The sequence below is a fragment of the Elephas maximus genome, chromosome 12, assembly GCF_024166365.1.
Source record: "Elephas maximus indicus isolate mEleMax1 chromosome 12, mEleMax1 primary haplotype, whole genome shotgun sequence".
NCBI classification, from domain to species: domain Eukaryota; kingdom Metazoa; phylum Chordata; class Mammalia; order Proboscidea; family Elephantidae; genus Elephas; species Elephas maximus.
Window position 1 is genome coordinate 5,620,001 of NC_064830.1, and position 19,553 is coordinate 5,639,553.

Consider the following 19,553-nt stretch of genomic DNA (forward strand, 5'->3'; position numbering starts at 1 on the left):
TGGTGGGGGAGGTGGTGGTGGTGGAGGCGGTGGAGGTGGTGCTGGAGGTGGTGGAAGCGGAGGTGGTGGTGGAGGTGGTGGAGGCGGAGGTGGTGGCGGAGGTGGTGGCGGAGGTGGTGGTGGCGGAGGTGGCGGAGGCTGAGGTGGTGGAGGCGGAGGTGGTGGTGGGGGAGGTGGTGGAGGTGGTGGTGGTGGAGGCGGTGGAGGTGGTGGCGGAGGTGGTGGAAGCGGAGGTGGTGGTGGAGGTGCTGGAGGCGGAGGTGGTGGTGCTGGAGGTGGAGGAGGCGGAGGTGGTGGTGGAGGTGGTGGAGGCGGAGGTGGTGGAGGCGGAGGTGGTGGAGGCGGAGGTGGTGGCAGAGGTGGTGGTGGCGGAGGTGGTGGAGGCGGAGGTGGTGGAGGCGGAGGTGGTGGTGGGGGAGGTGGTGGAGGTGGTGGTGGTGGAGGCAGTGGAGGTGGTGCTGGAGGTGGTGGAGGCGGAGGTGGTGGTGGAGGTGGTGGAGGCGGAGGTGGTTGTGGTGGTGGTGGTGGGGGAGGTGGTGGTGGTGGGGGAGTGGTGGAGGTGGAGGTGGTGGAGGCGGAGGTGGTGGTGCTGGAGGTGGTGGAGGCGGAGGTGGTGGTGGGGGAGGTGGTGGTGGTGGAGGCGGAGGTGGTGGTGGAGGTGGTGGAGGCGGAGGTGGTTGTGGTGGTGGTGGTGGGGGAGGTGGTGGTGGTGGGGGAGTGGTGGAGGTGGAGGTGGTGGAGGCGGAGGTGGTGGTGCTGGAGGTGGTGGAGGCGGAGGTGGTGGTGGGGGAGGTGGTGGAGGTGGTGGTGGTGGAGGCGGTGGAGGTGGTGCTGGAGGTGGTGGAAGCGGAGGTGGTGGTGGAGGTGGTGGAGGCGGAGGTGGAGGTGGTGGAGGTGGAGGCGGTGGATGTGGTGGCGGTGCTGGCGGTGGAGGCGGTGGAGGTGGTAGAGGCGGAGGTGGTGGTGGTGTGTGTAAAGACAGGCAGAGAGCACATGGTAGGATTCCTGTCACGTGGTAAGGTCATCAGCGGGCACTGTTGTCATTGCCAAGGTTGAAATCTTCCTTATCGTCATCAGCAGAAAGACCACAACAAAACCCTCAGAACAAATGAATTTTTAATTCATTTAGAGTTTTTTTTCCCCAAGAGAAAGAAATGCTGTGAGTCCAAAGTACACAGAGTACCACAGCTCTTCAAAGTTGGGAACTGATTTAATAATTTGCAAACCTTTACTGGCCACCTACTATGTTCTAACCATTGCAAGAATCACTGCACTAAATAATAAAAAAAAAGAAGGAGCAAAAAAGGTTGGCTTTAATAAAACATTGTTGTTGGCCGAACACTGGGCCCACGTTCACTCACCCCAGGTAACAGAAGATTCCAAGAACACAGTTCAAGAAACAAGAAGGCACTTTGTTCCAAGGTTTTATAATGCAAATTAGAGCCTCATGCAAATGCGACTCTGAGCTACCGTGGAGGGTGACAGCTTCCGAAGGAGAATTTTAATTCGGTTCAAATGTGCGGCAAACTTTCCTGCCATATTTACATCTCAGGATTTGATAGGTGTCTATGACCAGGAAAAGGCGCTGCCAGCTGATTAAACAGCATACGTCAACGCTCATTAGGAGCTTTTTTCAAAGGAGGTCAGGGAAACATTCTTCATAACTTCAAAGTCAGACAATCTCCGAGGCAGGTCATCAGGTATCTCCACTTCATACCAGAGGAGAAAAAAGCACATGTCCCTACCAGCTGTGGTGGCTTATCCTTAGAGGCATGCCTTTCCGGTCTGGCTCATTGCTCTGACCCCAAAGAGGCCCTTTTACCAACTCAGAACCTAAATCCTTTGTTTCTGTTATTTCTAGTATCATGCTGAAGATCAGTAAGAAAAAGGCAACATTCCTTGGGGTTCTGACCTTAATTTTCTGTCTGTCTGTCACTATATCTACCCAGCAGGGGCCAACTCAGTGGCTACCTAACAAGGCAACATAACGACTTAAAATGATATACTTTTAATGACAGCATATAAAAGTTATTTTCAGAAGGCTACGCTACAGCCTAACATTCATCTTCATTTGTAGCATTAATCCAATACCAGGGCTTGTTGGCACTGAGGTCTTGACAGTAAATAGCACTATACATTTAGAGGCAACGTTTGGTGACGCTTCATTATCGAGCAGTTTGCCGTGAAACCTGCTATCAGAGAATGTTAAAGTCAGACTGAAAAAAAAAAAAAAAAACTGTGCTTACCTTTAGAAAGTCAAGAAAAGCAGGCTTTGTAGCACACGTTTTCTTGAGGATTGCCACAGCTGTGCTAAAATTATTCACGTATTCACTGTAAGCATCCAGTACCATGGATTTAGAAAACTGAAATACAGGAGGACATTGAGAAATATCAGCAATATATGGAGCCCAAATGCTCCCTTTTCCAATCTCAAATAAAGAAGCCATCTGAAGCCTGTCCTAGGAACACACTTTAAACCACTGTGATGGTCTCATACGATAAGCTTTATTGTGACTCTGTGTGTGTGTGTGTGTTCTCGTTAGGAATTGGTTAAATGGCTGGTTGAAGCTCATTTGCTGATCGATCCCAGTGAACTTCTGGAGTCCCTGGGTAGAACAAACGGTCAGCATGCTCAGCTGCTAACCCAAAGGTTGGAGGTTCAAGTCCACCGAGAGGTATCTCAGACGAGAAGTCTGGTGATTTACTGAAAAACTAGCCACTGACAACCTTGGGGAGTACAGCTCTGCTCTGACAGACACACAGCCGCCCTGAGTCGGAGTTGACCCGACAGCAACTGCTATAATGTGCTTTCAGGCATCATTGTTCCAAACCAAGGCGGTGTGGGTTTCAGGTAAGAAGTGTTCCTGACTGTGAGACCTACGAAGATGACGACAGGTGTTTTCCTTTATATTCCTACCAAGCCTCACTCTCTGGGTTCTGGCTCAAGGCAGGAATGACATGTGCCTCATTACATGGCAGTCACAGTATCTTGGCAATCAGACGTTGGCCATTCTCTGGAAATGTACCAGGAGAGACCAGGGACCCCCTCTATGCTTGTCTAGCTTCGGTAAAGCGTCTTTCGTGTTCATTTTCATAAAAAGAGAAATGTTTCAAGAGGCAGTATCACCTTCCAAGAAATTATTCCATCTTATTCTCCACACAGCCTCTCAGACAGACGGCAATACCCCTAAGTACAGGGGTCTGACGTGACTATTACTTACAGAAGGAATGCCTTCATCTAAATCATAGTTTTAAAAAGATGCTTTAATTAAAAAAAAAAAAAATGTTCTCAAGGTAAATATTTTAAGAAGAGAGATATATAGGGAAAATTGAAGTGAAATACAAAATAGCCAAAAAATTCAATAACAAAAAATATCATATTAAATATCCAATATTTCTTTTTTGTTTTTTTTTAAATAAAGATCCATGAAGGGTATTATGCAAATAAATATTTTAGTCATAACTTTGTTTCCATGCTATGTTCCAAGCATCCTATAATTCATACGCGCCATCAAGCACACATACGAATTATACATAAAAAAGGTTTCCTGCATCATGATTATAGCCTTCATGTAAGTAAATCAACAGTTTTTAAAAATAAACTTTCAAGCTTACAGCCCTCTGATAACATGATCATCTTAAATCAATTACAGAATTCAATTTGTTATGTCCATAATTTTCTACATCTAGATAAAAATATAACCAATATGCAATCCATAAATAGACTTGATGCTGCCGATGCAGACACTCGGTGTGACGGTTTCCAGGCAGCCAACCATTTCCTCTGCTGGGAAATGTTAATACAACAATTCAATTGTACTTTGTGTTGCATCAGCTTGCATCCCATTAGATCCTGTGTCACAGTTTGGGGCTGCATGACAAGTCTTATTTACAGAATATAAAACTCTAGGTCAGAGTAAAAATCTGAGATAAGCATCTAGATACTCCCTATAACATGTATGCACTGTCACCAGGCACGGAGAATTACGTACACAGAAAGTGAACTAGATATGAGGGGACAGGGAGCCTAACGTAAGAAAGTGTAAAGAGGAAAATTTTACATTGTCATTAAACAAGCACAGCCCTAAGTTCAGGAGCAAAAAGCATCACTAAATTTTATAAGGATGCATCCAAAACTTGATAAAATACCTATTTAAAAAAAATTTTTTTTTAACATATCTTTTCTCCTAAACGTCTGGATATTTCAGTCTTTCTGGTAAAGGACCAATCGAACCTGAAAGAGCATAATGATCATTTTCTCTAATGTTACGTTCTTTGACCAAAGCAGTGCGATGTCACGCCGGTCTGGAGAGAGAACTATCTCCTTGTCAGCTTACCAGTTTTTCTGGCAAGCAGCACTGACCCTACTGCTAAGACAGTCAACGAGATAGAGGCCTGGAGCACACGGAGAAGTCTACAGGGTTCCTGGTGCACTAGTTCAATTACCGAAGCAACGAAGACATCGCCAATCATCTCCAAGGAATCCCACTCGGAAACTCGGCTGGCCAGCGCGATCTGAAACATGGAATGGCACTGCAGGATTTCTTTAACCCGGTAAAACACCATCTTCAGTTTCCTTTCACTCAGAATCTTTGGCTCCATCTCAGACAGTGGTTTCTCATATTGCTGAGACAAACATAAACCAAGATGGAACAGACATTTTAAAGGGCAGGAAAAAGAAGATCGATAGAAATTTTTTTTGGTAGCATTTCTTTATGCAAATTATATTTATTTCAAAACAAAATTAGGACTTCTGATGTCAACACATAGATCTATCCACCTACCGCCTTCAAGTCGATTCTCATAGCAACCCCGTAAGACAGAGCAGAACTGCCCCACAGGGTTTCCAAGGCTGTAATCTTTACAGAAGCTGGCTGCCACATCTTTCTCCCTCGGAGATGCTAGTGGGTTTGCAAATTGAGCGCTTTAACCAATGTGCCACCAGGGCTCCTTAATACATAGGCACAATACTTATATTCTTTTGAGAATTTTCCAAATTTACATTTTTAATGATTCGTAAATATACAGACCTAAATACGTATGTAACAAAATGTATATAAATGGTTCTCTCTCTCTGTATATATACATACATAAAATACATAACATGACATTTGAGTACCTCCAAAATCCTCTTAAGAGCATCTACGTAGTTCTTTTCACTGTCCACAATTGAACCCAGAATATATCTTCTTACAACCTGTTGGAAATTTGAAAATACTATGGTAGAAAATTGCTTCAGAATACATGCAGACATATTTTACTTGTGTGTTGCGGCTTGCCAATAAAGCAATTTTTTTCCCCAAAATAGTAGGTAAAGGAAAACTCCAAAGTCTTTTAAAATATTTTATATGGTGTTAACAAGTATTACAGACACAAAACATACTTCCCTCCCTCACCACGATTATATTATTTTTAAAAACTCCAATTATAAATTGTATCTACAGCAAGAAAAGTGAAAGTATGGAGTTAAAAATAAATTGTTCACTTATGTAACCAGCGTGTTGCCGTTGTTTGTCCTCGAGTCAATTCCGACTCCTAGCGACCCTACCGAACAGAGCAGAGCTGCCCCACAGGGTTTCCAAGGCTGTAATCTTTACGGGAGCAGATCACCACGTCATTTCTCCCGAGGGGCAGCTACTGGGTTCAAACCACCGACCTTTTGGTTAGCAGCCCAGCACTTAACTACCGTGCCACCAGGGCTCCTTGTAACAAGCATAACTGAATTTATTTTATGTGCTGAAGGCTAAGTTAGGTGATATTCCAAGTATAAATTCAGTATAAATAAGAGTTGCAGTCTTGACTCAAAGAATACTATCAGCCACACTTATCTGAAATCATTACTCCAAAAGTTATAGAAAAACAAAAAGCTTTTGGAAGGTGAAGGAAGAGGTCTGTTCTGTTTTTGCAAAGATCTTTTAACCACGTAAAGGTACACTTACCTACGAGGTCAAGCGTGCAATGAGTAAATTACTAACAACATTTGGAGGTGCAAAAACACCTCTATAATTTGAGATTTTTGCATTTCAAACGCTGGCACTGTCTTTTGTTCTGGTTTTCGTTACTGAAGTACATACAACTACAAACTTCTGGCTAACATGAAATTTGTTAAACGATGATGACAGTAATCGGCACTTTCATCAAACCTAAAAACGTTCTGGCAATTTATCATTGCAAATAAACGAAAGTAGAGCATAGTTTTACAACAGAACTGCTTCTAAAGTACACGCACGTGCACGTGCGCGCGTGTGCGCGCACACACATACACACCCCCCCCCCGACGATGTTTCCATGACAGACTATTCCTTCTATCAGGCAACCATCAGCCTGGAGAGAATACCATTTAAAGAGACAGCTCTGCCACCTAGTGGGTCAAGAGAGAATTTTCCACAAAAGAAATTTCTCCAGTTAAGAAAATTCCAGAGCACCCAAGATTTACAAAACATTGTTTCCAGAGCACCCGAGATTTACAAAATATTGTTAACAAGGGAGTGGTTATTTTCTTTATAAAGAGAATTATTCAGTTAAAAAAAGTAAAACAAAAGTGAGCTGTTCTAGGATACTTCAGAAGATGTATATAACACAAATGTGGCTGGGGTTAAAAAAGAAATGCAACACAGAAAGCCAGGAAACATAAGACTTGAACCCTAGTCCTCACTCTCTATGTGACCTTGGTCAATTCACTGACGCCATCTGACCGCAGACAGGTCATCTTTAAAACGAGGTGTTAGCCCCTAGGTGAGTAAGTGACCCCCAAACTGGCTGACCATCAGAATCTAGGATATTCCTTTTGTTTTCCAAAATTCAGATTCCCAGACACTATCCCTTATTTCCTGAGTCAGAACAACTGAGGTCAAGCCTAGGAATTTACATTTAAAACAAACAAACAAAAGTTCCTGAGATGAGACTAACGTAACAGGCTAGAGGCCTGGAATGGGATGAGACAATTCTTCTAACGAACAAACAAAACGATAAATCTCTTGGGTTTTACGGCTCCTGGATGAGAAGTCTGCCTTGTTTAGAGAGTTAGATTCAACACATAAGTAACATGTTGGAGAGAGGGAGTGGCGTGGGGAGGTTTCAATGTCATCAGCAGTCTTTAGAACCACTCCTGCAATGGCCACAAAGCAGAAGCCAACACTGGAACGTGCTTTTCTGCCAGCGCTACTGAACAAACCAGGAGAGGTGGGCCCCTAGTGAGGGTAATGAGTGTGAAGGTCACAAGGCTGCCAGAGCCAGAGGGCAGGAGGAGGTCTGGCCTCTTCCTGGGGCCCGAACTGGCAGAACCTCCTCTCATGGCTTCCATGGCAGACAAGGTGCAGGAGTTGACCCGTCCCTGGCTGCCACCCCAGTCTACGACATCTAGGCACAGTGACAGGATGGGATCCTTTGTCCATCAGCATCAATGGCCACTTTCAAGTATGCGACAACCCCTAAAATACAAGATGGCTTTCTAACTTTTCCCCCATACAGAGCAGGAAAAGAATACATAATATGCGACGTTTTTTTCGTTACTTATGTTACCTTGCTTCCATTTTAGATGAAAAACAATTAAATAGCAACACTCCCAGTTTAACCTTTCAAGAGAAATCTCACATGGAGAACAAACACAGTTGTAAGTGGGGAAAAAATAATCTATGTGAATCATGACTGTAAGAAAGCAAGCTAAATGGAAAAATACAGAAATCCTAACTAGTAGTAATTTTTGTAATAACAACCCTAGCTGTCATTTATTTAGTGCTGGTGGTGCTACGCTAGATACCATGCCAAGCCCTTCACATACACAGGCTTTGTTTGGCATCAGGGAGATTTAGATAAGAAATCTGATTTGCCACTCCCAGCTGTGTAATTGGAAAAAAAAAAAAAAAAAAGGAGGTGTTAAAAAGCAAAGATGTCACTTTGAGGACTATAGTGCGCCTGACTCAAACCATGGTATTTGCAACTGCCTCATAAGGATGCAAAAGCTGGACAGTGAATAAGGAAGACCGAAGAAGAACTGATGCCTTTGAATTATGGTGTTGGCAAAGAATACTTAACAAATCTGTCTTGGAACAAGTACAGCCATAGTACTCCTTGGAAGCGAGGATGGCGAGATTTTATCTCATATATTTTGGATATGTTATCAGGAGGGATCAGTCACTGGAGAAGGACATCATGCTTAGTAGAGGGTCAGTGGAAAAGAGGAAGACCCTCAATGAGATGGACTGACACAATGGCTTCAACGATGGGCTCCAGCATAACAACGGTCGTGAGGATGGCACAGGACTGCGCAGTGTTTTGTTCTGTTGTACACAGGGTTGCTATGAGTTGGAACCAACTCAATGGCACCTGACAACAACAAGCTATGTGATACCGCTCAGATTTTTTACCTTCTCTGAGCCTCTGTTTGCTCATTTGTAAAATATGTAATGACGCCAAGACGGATTTTCAAGGATTAGATGAAGTGAAGGATACCAAGTACTAGCCCTGGTGCCTGGCACAGGGTATGCCCCCAATAAGTGGTCATTATCCTAATCATTGCTTCCAAAGATCCCTCTATACCTCGTCACTTTCATGTGCTGCCTTGATGACCTCTTCAGCTCAAATGAAATTCAAGCTTCCTATTTTTGCCTAATTATTAACAACCCTGAGGTAGCCTTTCCAATTTAGATTCTTATACATTTTTTTAGACTCTGACCTTACTTCTGTGCATTTTCACATTGCTTTCCTTTTATCTATCTCCTACCAACTCTGTCTCCAAGACCTGCTTCATGCCACCCACATGGAAAGGAGCTCAAATTCCATCCGAAAACATCAACGCCTCCCCTTTAAGATCCCACAAACTCTGTTGTACTGGTGTTGTTCCTCAAGTTTTCCTTTTACCCAAAGAAGATCAAATGGAAACCACGGAAATTTTTCCCTTTGGTACTTATGATCATAATTTAAGAAATACATTTATATTCAGGCAATTTCATTAGTTACTGAAAATCTACTGTTTCCATCTCAGTCTTACGTACCTATGTACACACATAGTTTACACACACCGCACACTCTCTATAAAAAAGTCATGTAAATATGAACTAACGTCAACAACTGCTCACAAAGAATACAAGTTCCACACATTTACCACAATTACACTGAGGTAATTAAAGGATTTAACAATCAGAATGGTCTGAGCACAGGCCATGGCCTTGGATGGGGTCCTGAAGACCCCCTGCTGTGTCAGATGTTAACCCTTTGCTTGCTGGAGGCACAAGAAAGTCCAGCAGAGGGGCCGAGATGGACAGGGTGCCAGTGAGTTTGGAACAACAGATATTTACCAAATATTCAAATATTTTAAAGCCCGGCACAGCTGTACTGGTAAAAAAAAAAAAAAAATCATGTGAGTATCAGTCCTGTTCACACTACCTGCTGCTGAGATAAACCTTCAGGCATTGGGGTCATGATGGCTTCTGGGTGCTTGCAGTCAACATCAATAAATAAATTTTGCTCTTCTTCAAGGCAAGATCTGTGATCTTAAAAAAAAGTTAAAACAGACTCGTTTTAAATTGAAATAATATATTTATAACATAGCATAGTAAAATAAGATGTCAAATAAATGCTTTGTGTAGATATTTCAATTTTACATACTTACTTTTCACCCGTCGATTATTAAATTGAAACTTTAACCAATCCAATTAAAATATCCTTCCCACAAGAGTAACGCAGTTTTTGTCAATATTAAAAATTTTTCAATACATGAAATACAATTTCAAAGTGTAGTGGTATCATTTAAATAGCAATAAATCTTAAAATTTTCTTCATTTACAAAACATCACTATCACAAGCAAAGAATGGCAGCTAAGAATGGCTAAGAAGCAAAACTCAGATCCAATAAATGGTGAACGCTAAGGTGGGACTTAGTGTATTTCTTGGCTTTCTGTATGCTTCTCTCACTTGAAGTCTGAAAAGACTAAACCCCATATCAAAAAGTTTAGAAAAAAAACTAAATTCATTTTTAAAAATTAAATAAACAAAAAAAAAAACCAAACTGCTATTGAGTCGATTGTGACTCATGAGGACACCGTGTGTTTCAAAGTAGAAGCGTGCTCCACAGAGTTTTCAACGGCTCTGACCTTTTGGGAGTAGATGAAGCCTTTCTACCTCAGAGCCTATGGGCGGGTCTGAAGCGCCAACCTTTTCAAAAGTAGCTGAGTACTTAACTGTCTGCACACCCAGGGCCTTTTAAACCTTGTCAGTTGCCACTGAGTGGATTCTGACTCACAGTGACCCCCAGTTGTTGTTGCTGTGTTCTGTTGAGTTGATTTCAACTCATACGGACCCCATATGACAGAGGAGAACTGTCCCAGGGGGTTTCCTAAGCTGTTATCTTTGTGTGTGTGTACATATATTTTTTTAAATAATTTTTATTGTGCTTTAAGTGAAAATTTACAAATCAAGTCAGTATCTCTAAGCTGTTATCTTTACAGGAGCAAATCACCAGGTCTTTCCCTCCACGGAGTGGCTGGTGGGTTCAAACAGCTGGCCTTTTGGTTAGCAGCCAAGCTCTTAACCACTGTGCAACCGGGGCTCCACAGTGACCCTACACCCAGCTAAATATATTAAAGAATAAGTTCAAGATCATAAAAAGGCTGGAATTCAGAAAAGCACAGAAATTTATCGGCTCCCAAGGAGCAAAGATTATGACTGTGGAAATTAGGAAAAACTTCATGGAGATGGCGTTTACAATGGTTCCTGAAACCATGGGGAGGATTTTGTTAGGTGGAGGTGTTGGGATTTTGGATCATATTCTACAGGTGCTTGCTATTCAAAGCATGGGCAGTGGGCCAGCAGCAATGTCAGAATCTAGGTCCTGGATTCTGCTAGCGCCTCCATCATAGAGCGTTTTATCAAGTGCCAGGAATTCACATGTCTGTATCACTCACAAAATAAAATCCCTGGGGATACTGACAACTTTTTTTTTCCATCTTGTTGTGAGATGCTTAAGACTTCACTGGGATACAAAAAAAAAGGCCTAGTTTTAACTCCAATTACAATGGTATTCCAAGGCCAAACCTTTGGTAAGACATTTGTGATTTTAAAGACCTACTGTTGTTGTTGTCATTGTGTGACATCGAGTCAACTCTGGCTCACAGTGGCCCTGTAGGACAGAGTAGAACTACTCCAAAGGGTTTCCAAGTCTGTAAATCTTTATGGATGCAGGCTGCCACATCTTTCTCCTGTAGGCGGCAGTGGGTTTGCACTGCCAACCTTAGTTAGCGGCTGAGAGCTTAACTGCTGCACCACCAGGGTTCCTTAGTACAGCTATTAGCAATTGAGAATATCGTTTGGAGCCCTGGTGGTGCAGCAGTTAAGCACTCGGCTGCTAACCAAAGAGTCGGCAGTTCAAATCTACTAGCTGCTCCTCGGAAACCTTGAGGCAGTTCCACTCTGTCCTACGGGATTGTTGAAAGTCAGAATCAACTCGACGGCAACGGGTTTGGTTTTTGTTTTAATATCTTGTTTGAAACAATCATATCGAAGTAACAATGACTGCTTGGAATAATAAACGTTCAACTACCCTCTACGTGGAGTCCCTGGGTGGGGCAAACAGTTAACGCACTCGGCTGCTCACCTAAACCAAAAGATCAGTGGTTCGGGTCTATCCAGAGGTGCCTCGGAGAGAAAGGCCCGGAGATCTACTTCTGAAAAGCCAGCCACTGAAGCCTGCGGAGCCCCGTTCTGCCCCGACACACGTGGACGGCCGTGGTCACAGCCGGCTTAGCGACACCTGGTTTCACCCTCTACATAACTGTATTTCTCAACACATCAATACGTAGATTCAAAAAATTTTCTCAGATATTAAATAGTCCTTTGCACATAGCCTGTTACCAACATGTACTATATGTGGACACGATCTATCTTTTTATACATAAGTAGCAGCAGGCTACTGCCTCCTTAGTAAAGTTTTTAGGAAAATTTGAAACTTCTGATGTCATTCCAAAGCTTCCATCACCAGCAAAAAGATTCTTAAAATCTCTGCTTAGAACATCACCTTCTTAGCATAACACTTCAGTCCTTGTTAGAAAATAAGCATAACTAAAAAAAAAACCCTATAGGACAGAGTAGAACTGCCCCATAGAGTTTCCAAGGAGCGCCTGGTGGATTCGAACTGCTGACCCTTAGGTTGGCAGCCGTAGCACTTAACCACTATGCCACAAGGGCTTCCCAAGGATAACTAGGAGAGCTAATATGCCGTGACTGTAGAGTCTGTGTGTTTTACTGTGATCCTTGGCCACCTGAAGGTAGACAATAAGGGCATGAGGCCCCTGCGAGGCACTAATCAATAATGTGCTGAGAAAGAGGCCATAAAAAGAGAAAGAAATCAGCTGCCTAGGAGAATTTATTTAATTTTCTGCAGTTTACTATATAGGTAGGTCCTAGAAACTTTGCCAATGGTTCTGGACTAGTCCACTGCTACTTGTGTGCCCTCAACCTAAAATATGAACCCTCCTCCATGTAGCCAGCTGGGCTGCCTCAAACCCCAGAGGTGGACAGATGTTATAGTCAGATCACCATCACACTCCACTGAGGGAGTACAGGAGTCGTGCTGGCTCCGCGCTCCACCACAAACATGCTCCAGGAGAGGAGGAGACCCACAAGGCGGGGACTATGTCACTAGGTGAACGCCTGGGTCACAGACCTTGAGAAATAAAAGACTTGGTTCTGATGAACGAGCGGCCTCTCTTCACTGCAGCTTTTGTTTTCTCAAGGCCATCTTTGGTGCCCTCCTTTGCAGCCTTCATGAGTTTTTGCATCTGTGAAAAAAGGCACAATGTGAGGAGTGTGACAAGTCAATAAATAGCTCTTCTTGCCTTTAATCTGCTTATTTTAAAAGAATACTGTCAAGCAGTTTGGTCATGAAACATTACCTGCAGTTGACTTTTTGAACTGGGAGAACTTTTTTGGTTTCTGTGTGTTTTTTAGTTATGTTTTATTTTTTAATTTTTCTTTGTTAAAAAAAAGAAAAAGAAAAACTAAACTTTAAAATAGAGTCATTCCTTAACATGATTAAAAAAGTTTCCTACTACATTTAAAAGTCAATCTTCACTATGATTATAATCACTTAGAAGCACAGAGAGCTTTGTAGACATCACCTAAAAGTAGGCAGAGAAACTAAAGTACACAAACGTTAAACAGCTTGCCCCAAAGTAAACAGCATACCGTAAGAAACAACTATAGCCTCTCATTTCTCCAACTTAGCATTAGCCATTCAACGTTTTCCACTGATGCCATTCCTGACCAATGTGCTCCCCACACAGAGCCATGGCTGTTTGTTTACGGGGACTCCCTTCTTATTAGTGGCCACATGGGCTGGTTCAAAACAAGGAGGTCACCTATGAACACTCAAATGGCAATATCGAGTTAAATGATTTCAAATATATAAAAGTGATGATAGATAGGTAAGTAGGCAGGCAGGCAGGCAGGTAGGTAGATGACAGGTAGACAGATAATAGGCAGATGACAGGTAGATGATGGTAGGTAGGTACGTAGGTAGGTAGACAAACAGCAGACAGAGACAAGCCTACTTGAAAAATCAGGAAGATTTTCTCAACTTTGCAGAAATTTAAGAGTCAGAAAGACTACTTTCCATTTGGATTGGAGTTTATTTATTCTGATGACCTCAAGCCAGGGTACTGATTTAATACTTATACCCTCACTGGTGCATAAAAGCTTCAAATGACAAATTTTGGCATTTTATTTATACTTCTTACTCTTTAAAAATATAATCTTAAGTATTTATCACTGGACATTAAATGATTCTTTCAGAGAAAACTTACATGGCCTCCCATGAAACAAACCAACATCTTTTAAAAATGATCTCCCTGGCACTGTCTGCCGCCTTCAACCTCCTGGGCATTCTCTTTGCTATTGACCTCAATGCCCCTGCACTCTCCCACTTGTCCACTTACCTCTGTCCATTTCTTCTTCGCCTCCTTCCACAGGACTTCTTTCTCCTGCCAACCTATCACAAGACTCAAACCTTCAGGGCTGTTGCCTCTGGTTGCATCTGTGCAAAGAGGTGCCCAGCAGATGGGGCAAGTGGGGGCTGAAGCTTAGCCTGTGCTCTGCCTGCCAACCAGTCTTGCCTGGAAATGGACCAGGTCAGCCCACAAGAAGGGGAGCCTGTTTTTAATTAACACAAAGCCCTGGATACTGTAGCTGCAGCCTTCCAGATCTGGGCTCGCTGTTATTTGCTCTTCTTTACTCCCTTGGACTGTGTACTGACTTGTATAGCATTGGTGGTAGCCTCCATACTAAGGCCATAACCCTTGTAACGCTAGCCCTGACCATTCCTTAAAGTCCTTTATTTCCCAATGTCCTTCCTAAGGATGTCCCACCATGACCACATACTCAACATAACAAATTAAATCCAATTTCGCACTCCCTAAGCATGACCCCAACTACAATTTCCAAATGTACAATTCTCCTATTCTTTTTTTTTTTTTTTTACTATGTTGTTGTTCAGTGCTGTCGAGTTGGTTCCGACTCACAGTGACCCTGCGTACAACAGAATGAAACACTGCCTGGTCCTGCACCATTCTCACGATTGTTGCTACCCATGCTTAAGCCCGTTGTCACAGTCATTGTGTCAAACAATCTCACTGATGATCTTCTCTTTGTGCTGACCCTCCACTTTACCAAGCATGATGTCCTTCTCCAGGGACTGTCCCTCCTGATAACACGTCCCAAGTACCTGAGACAAGGTTTTGCCATCTTTGCTTCTGAGGAGCATTCGGACCGTACATCTTCCAAGACAGATGTGCTCGTTCTTCTGGCAGCCCACGGTACATTCAATATTCTTCACAAACACCATAATTCAAAGGCATTAATTCTTCTTTGGTCTTCCTTATGCATTGTTCAGCTCTGGCATGCATATGAGACAACTGAACATACCAGGGCTGAGGTCAAGAACACCTTAGTCTTCAAGGTGACTTCTTTGCTTTTCAACACTTTAAAGAGGTCTTTTGCAGCAGATATGCCCAATGCAATACATCATTTGATTTCCTGACTGCTGCTTCTATGGGCGTTGATTGTGGATCCAAATAAAATGAAATCCCTGACAACTTCAATCTTTTCTCCATTTATCATGACGTTGCTTACTGGTGCAGTTGTGAAGGTTTTTGTTGAGGTGTAAACCATACTGAAAGCTGCAGTCTTTGATCTTCATCCGTGAGTGCTTAGTCCTCCTTGCTTTCAGTAAGCAAGGTTGTGTCATCTGCATATCACAGGTTGTTAATGAGTGTTCCTCCAATCCTGATGCCAAGTTCTTCTTCATATAGTCTGACATCTTGGATCACTGACCCACACCTTTACTGACTTTAAACCAAGCAGTATCCCCTTGTTCTGTTAGAAAGACTGCCTCTTGATCTACGTACAGGTTCCTCAAGAACAGAATTAAGTGTTCTGAAATTCCCATTCTTTGCAAAGTTACCCATAATTCGTTATGATCCACACAGTCAAATGCTTTTGCATAGGCAATAAAACACAGGTAAACATCTTTCTGGTATTCTCTGCTTTCAGCCAAGATCTATCTGACATCAGCAATGATATCCCTTGTTTCACATCCTCTTCTGAACCCAGCTTAAATTTCTGGCGTTCCCTGTTGATGTACTGCTGCAACCGCTTCTGAATTCCCTTCAGCAAAGTTTCACTGAAGTGTGATATTAATGTTACTGTTCATGACTTCCGCATTCTCTTGCACCACCTTTCTTTGGAAAGGGCACAAATATGGATCGCTTCCAGTTGGTCGGGCAGGTAGCTGTCATCCAAATTTCTTGGCGTAGATGAGTGAGCACCTCCAGCACTGCATTAGTTTGTTGAAACATCTCAATTGGTATTCTGTCAATTCCTGGTGCCTTGTTTTTTGCCAATGCCTTCAGTGCAGCTTAGGCTTCTTCCTTTAGTACCATAGGTACTTGATCATAAGCTACCTTCTAAAATGGTTGGACATCGATCAATTCTTTTTGGTACAGTGATTCTGTGTACTCCTTCCATCTTCTTTTGATGCTTCCTGTATTGTTCAATACTTTGTCCATAGAATCCTTCAATATTGCAACTCGAGGCGTATACTTTTTCTTCAGTTCTTTCAGCTTGAGAAATGCTGACCGTTTTCTTCCCTTTTGGTTTCCTATCTCCAGGTCTTTGCACATCCCATTATAATACTTTATCTTCTTGAGCCATCCTTTGAAATTTTTCAGTTCGGCTCTTTTACTTCAATATTTTTTCCATTCTCTTTAGCCGCTCTACATTCAAGAGCAAGCTTGAGTCTCTTCTGACATCCATTTTGGTTTTTTCTTTCTTTCCTGTCTTTTTAATAACTTTTCCTTTCTTCATGTATGTTAATAACTTCAAAGTCACTCTTGGTTTCTCTGGCTCCTGTAATCCTCAAACTCAATAAATTATCATGTTCCGATAAAATATCCTTCACAACATCTTACCTATTTCCCTTTCTTCTTCATTTCCACTGCTGTAGCCTTAGTTCTGGCCCATTTGCCTTGTGCTTATTTTACTATAAGGCACCTCTATTAGTCTTCTTCCCAGCATAGTCTCTCTAAATCCTATTCTTTCTTAATCCCAGACTTAAATGCTAAGCCTTGATTTTCAGCCTAACCCCTGTTCAAGCTCCTTTGAACAGAGAATCACAAAAAGACAAATCTGAAAAGAGCCTTAGCAATCCCAAAGGCCCATCTCTACATTAAGCAGATAAAAACAACTGAGTTCCAGAGATATTAAATGGCTTCCCAAACCACAGAGCTCGCCAGTTTATAGCATCCAGGTCCTCCTGACTTTTAGTACAAGTTTATTTCCTACTTACTAAACGAAGTAAATTAGCTAGGTCTGGCCCTGGATTATTTACCCAATCTTATTTCTCACTGTTTCCCAACATGTGTCCACATTTCCTTTCAGCCCTGCTCCTCCTAGCACATGCTCCCTGACATCTGTACATATTTGCAGCTTTGATTTATCCAATGAGCCAGCCTCTTTCACTCAACCTCCCCTAACCGCTTCAACTGACTCAGACAGGGCTCTCAGTTCCCCTGAAATCCTGCCATACTTCCAGGCCACACCACCTGAACTGCTGCCTTACGATCCCCGTAATTGCTTCCTAATGAGAACCTGTGGGACACTGTACTTAACGAAATGATGTGAGTCCTAGGGTTCTGTTACTCCTTTAAAAAGCCTGGAGCACAAAAATATTTTAGAATCAAGCAGCTGACTATTACAGAAGGCAGTTCTAAATGAACACCTATTTTCAGATAGGCGCCATTCGACACATACGGACAAATCACAAAAGAACAAAAAAAGACCAAATTGAAGTAAAAATTACTTGACAGTGTCCTTTTAAAACACACTTTAAAGAACTGACCATCATTAGATTCTAAACCAGCAGTTCTCAAACTTTTTGGTCTCAGGAGCCCTTTACAGTCTCGAAAATCATTGCAGACCCCAAAGAGCTTTTCTTTATCTGGGTTTGATTTATATATATTTACTGTATTAGAAATGAAAACTGAAAAAAAAATTAAATATTTACTTATTAATATCCATTAAGATAATAATAATCCCATTACATGATATCTTAAATAACATATATTTATGAAAAGTTTAACTATATTTTCTTTTAAAAAAATGGTGAGATGAGTGGCATTGTTTTGCAGTTTTGGAAAATGGTTTAGTGTCTAGCTTAGAGACAGCTGGACCCTGCATTCAGTCTGCTGCGATACTGCACCTCATGGCGCTTCTGGGTAATTCCACCATAAACTCATAAGAGAATGAGAGTGAAAAGGAAAGTAATGTCTTAGTATTAATATGAAAAAAGGGTTCCTCACCAAACCCCCTGAAAGAGTCTTGAGGACCCCTGGGAGTCCTTGGACCGCATTTTGAGAACCACTGTTCTAATCAAATTTGAAATTGACTTAGTTGCCAAGGTTTTTTGTTCTCGTTGTTTTTTAAGAGTCTGTTTTTAAGTAACCGTTTTCAACGTAGCTGGTCAAAAAATGAGCTACACTACCTTCAGTTCATGTTTTTGCTTTAGCTGCTGAATCTCTACCGCTCCCACAGTGTTTGCCATCAAATCTTTCATCTTTTTCTCATAGTGCTCCTTTAAACGGGTTAGGTCATGAGAAAGCTATAGCATAAAGAGATACAATCTTTTCACAAAACGCTCTGCAGCACTTTTAGACAATCTCACATTGAAAGTACTTCAGCAGTGCCTGGCGGAATGGTGTTCACAGGCCAGAGCATAACTTGGCACGAATGTTTCTCAGGACCCACATACACTTGTACCACAGGACAGGCCCTATCTCTAGGCCAGCTGATTTTGAAAAATAAATAGATAAAAACATAAGATCAAAAGGCAGACTGGAGACTTGTCTAGGCCAAACAAGGGCAAGTAAATGAAACGAAAACCTATGTGGAATTATTCATTCACATTTTGATGAAATTAAAGTGATCAAATACATAAAATATATATAAAATTCCTTTATGTCATCAGCAGAGCAAAAGTTACTTATATTCAAGATTGTGTTGAAGGGTGGCATATTCCTGGAATGGCCAGCATGGATATTCAATAGTCTCCAAACTGTCTCTAAATTTTCTAAATTATGGAGACAGAGTAAGATCTTAAATTATTCTTCACACAATCACAAGTAACCCAAATATACACAACTGCAAGCCCCATGGCTTCTCTGGTTAATATTTCTAGGATAATTAAGACAAACACTATTTTAGGTAATTTTTAACCAAAATTTGAGATGACTTTAAACAATTAAATGGTTTTACTTGGTAATGCTTAAAACATGCCTTCTTAAACTAGGAAATCTGGTACTCCACACTGTACTGCCATCTTGAGCAAGCATAACCAACCAAGGCACCATTACAACTTTCCACATATACCCCATCCCATATTCCCACCCCTGTCCCGGAATGCTGTACTAGCTACGCCGAAGTTTGAGAGAATGAAATAAATGCAGGACTCTGTGTTTCTTTCATTAATATTATTCTGCACTCATGAGCCAGTTTTGTGACGCCTTTTCATGTGTTTATTCTCCTAGCTGTGAAAGACTGTTGAACCATCCACGCATCTCACTGGACATTTCAGGAGTTTTTCTTAGGAATACACATTCATTCTGAGGTCAGGGAAGACAAGAGGTTTTAAGTAATACCAACGGGCTCATCAGAGGTCTAACACCTGACCTAGCCCAGTTTGTACCATAATCACCTATGCTAACTGAACACAAAATTAAGAGTATTTCAACAACTGTTTCAAGGCACCCATTGAACACTACATCCTGCTGAAAGGAAAGCCAATCATTTTACCATTAAAATCTCAATTTAAATCAATAATGTATGAATAAGTTATATTAAGTCAAATATCACCTTAATTAGTAGCTCGATTATAAACTATAACCGCAGCTTCGTTTGTTGGTTGAATCTCAGCTGTAATAGTTCTCGGTACTAGAAAAGAGTTACCTAGAAAAGACTGGTTAATAATCCTGCGTGGTCAAGTTGACCACCACAAATTGGGGAATTCTTCT

The 19,553-nt window shown here is 42.0% G+C and overlaps 1 protein-coding gene across 5 annotated transcripts in view; it reads right to left on the reverse strand.

Moving 5' to 3' along the window:
• Window positions 1–19,553, reverse strand: part of ARHGEF10 (Rho guanine nucleotide exchange factor 10) — a 180,649-nt gene that overhangs the window by 94,930 nt on the left and 66,166 nt on the right. For 4 of the 5 annotated variants that reach the window (XM_049902646.1, XM_049902647.1, XM_049902644.1 and 1 more), the window contains exons 9-14: window positions 18,029–18,145; window positions 12,659–12,773; window positions 9,385–9,491; window positions 5,120–5,197; window positions 4,447–4,626; window positions 2,247–2,363 (exon numbers count right to left, since the gene is read on the reverse strand). In XM_049902646.1, coding sequence (XP_049758603.1) covers window positions 2,247–2,363; window positions 4,447–4,626; window positions 5,120–5,197; window positions 9,385–9,491; window positions 12,659–12,773; window positions 18,029–18,145 — 714 coding nt within the window. The remainder of the gene's footprint in view (window positions 1–2,246; window positions 2,364–4,446; window positions 4,627–5,119; window positions 5,198–9,384; window positions 9,492–12,658; window positions 12,774–18,028; window positions 18,146–19,553) is intronic. The other variant, XM_049902648.1, reaches the window with a different exon arrangement.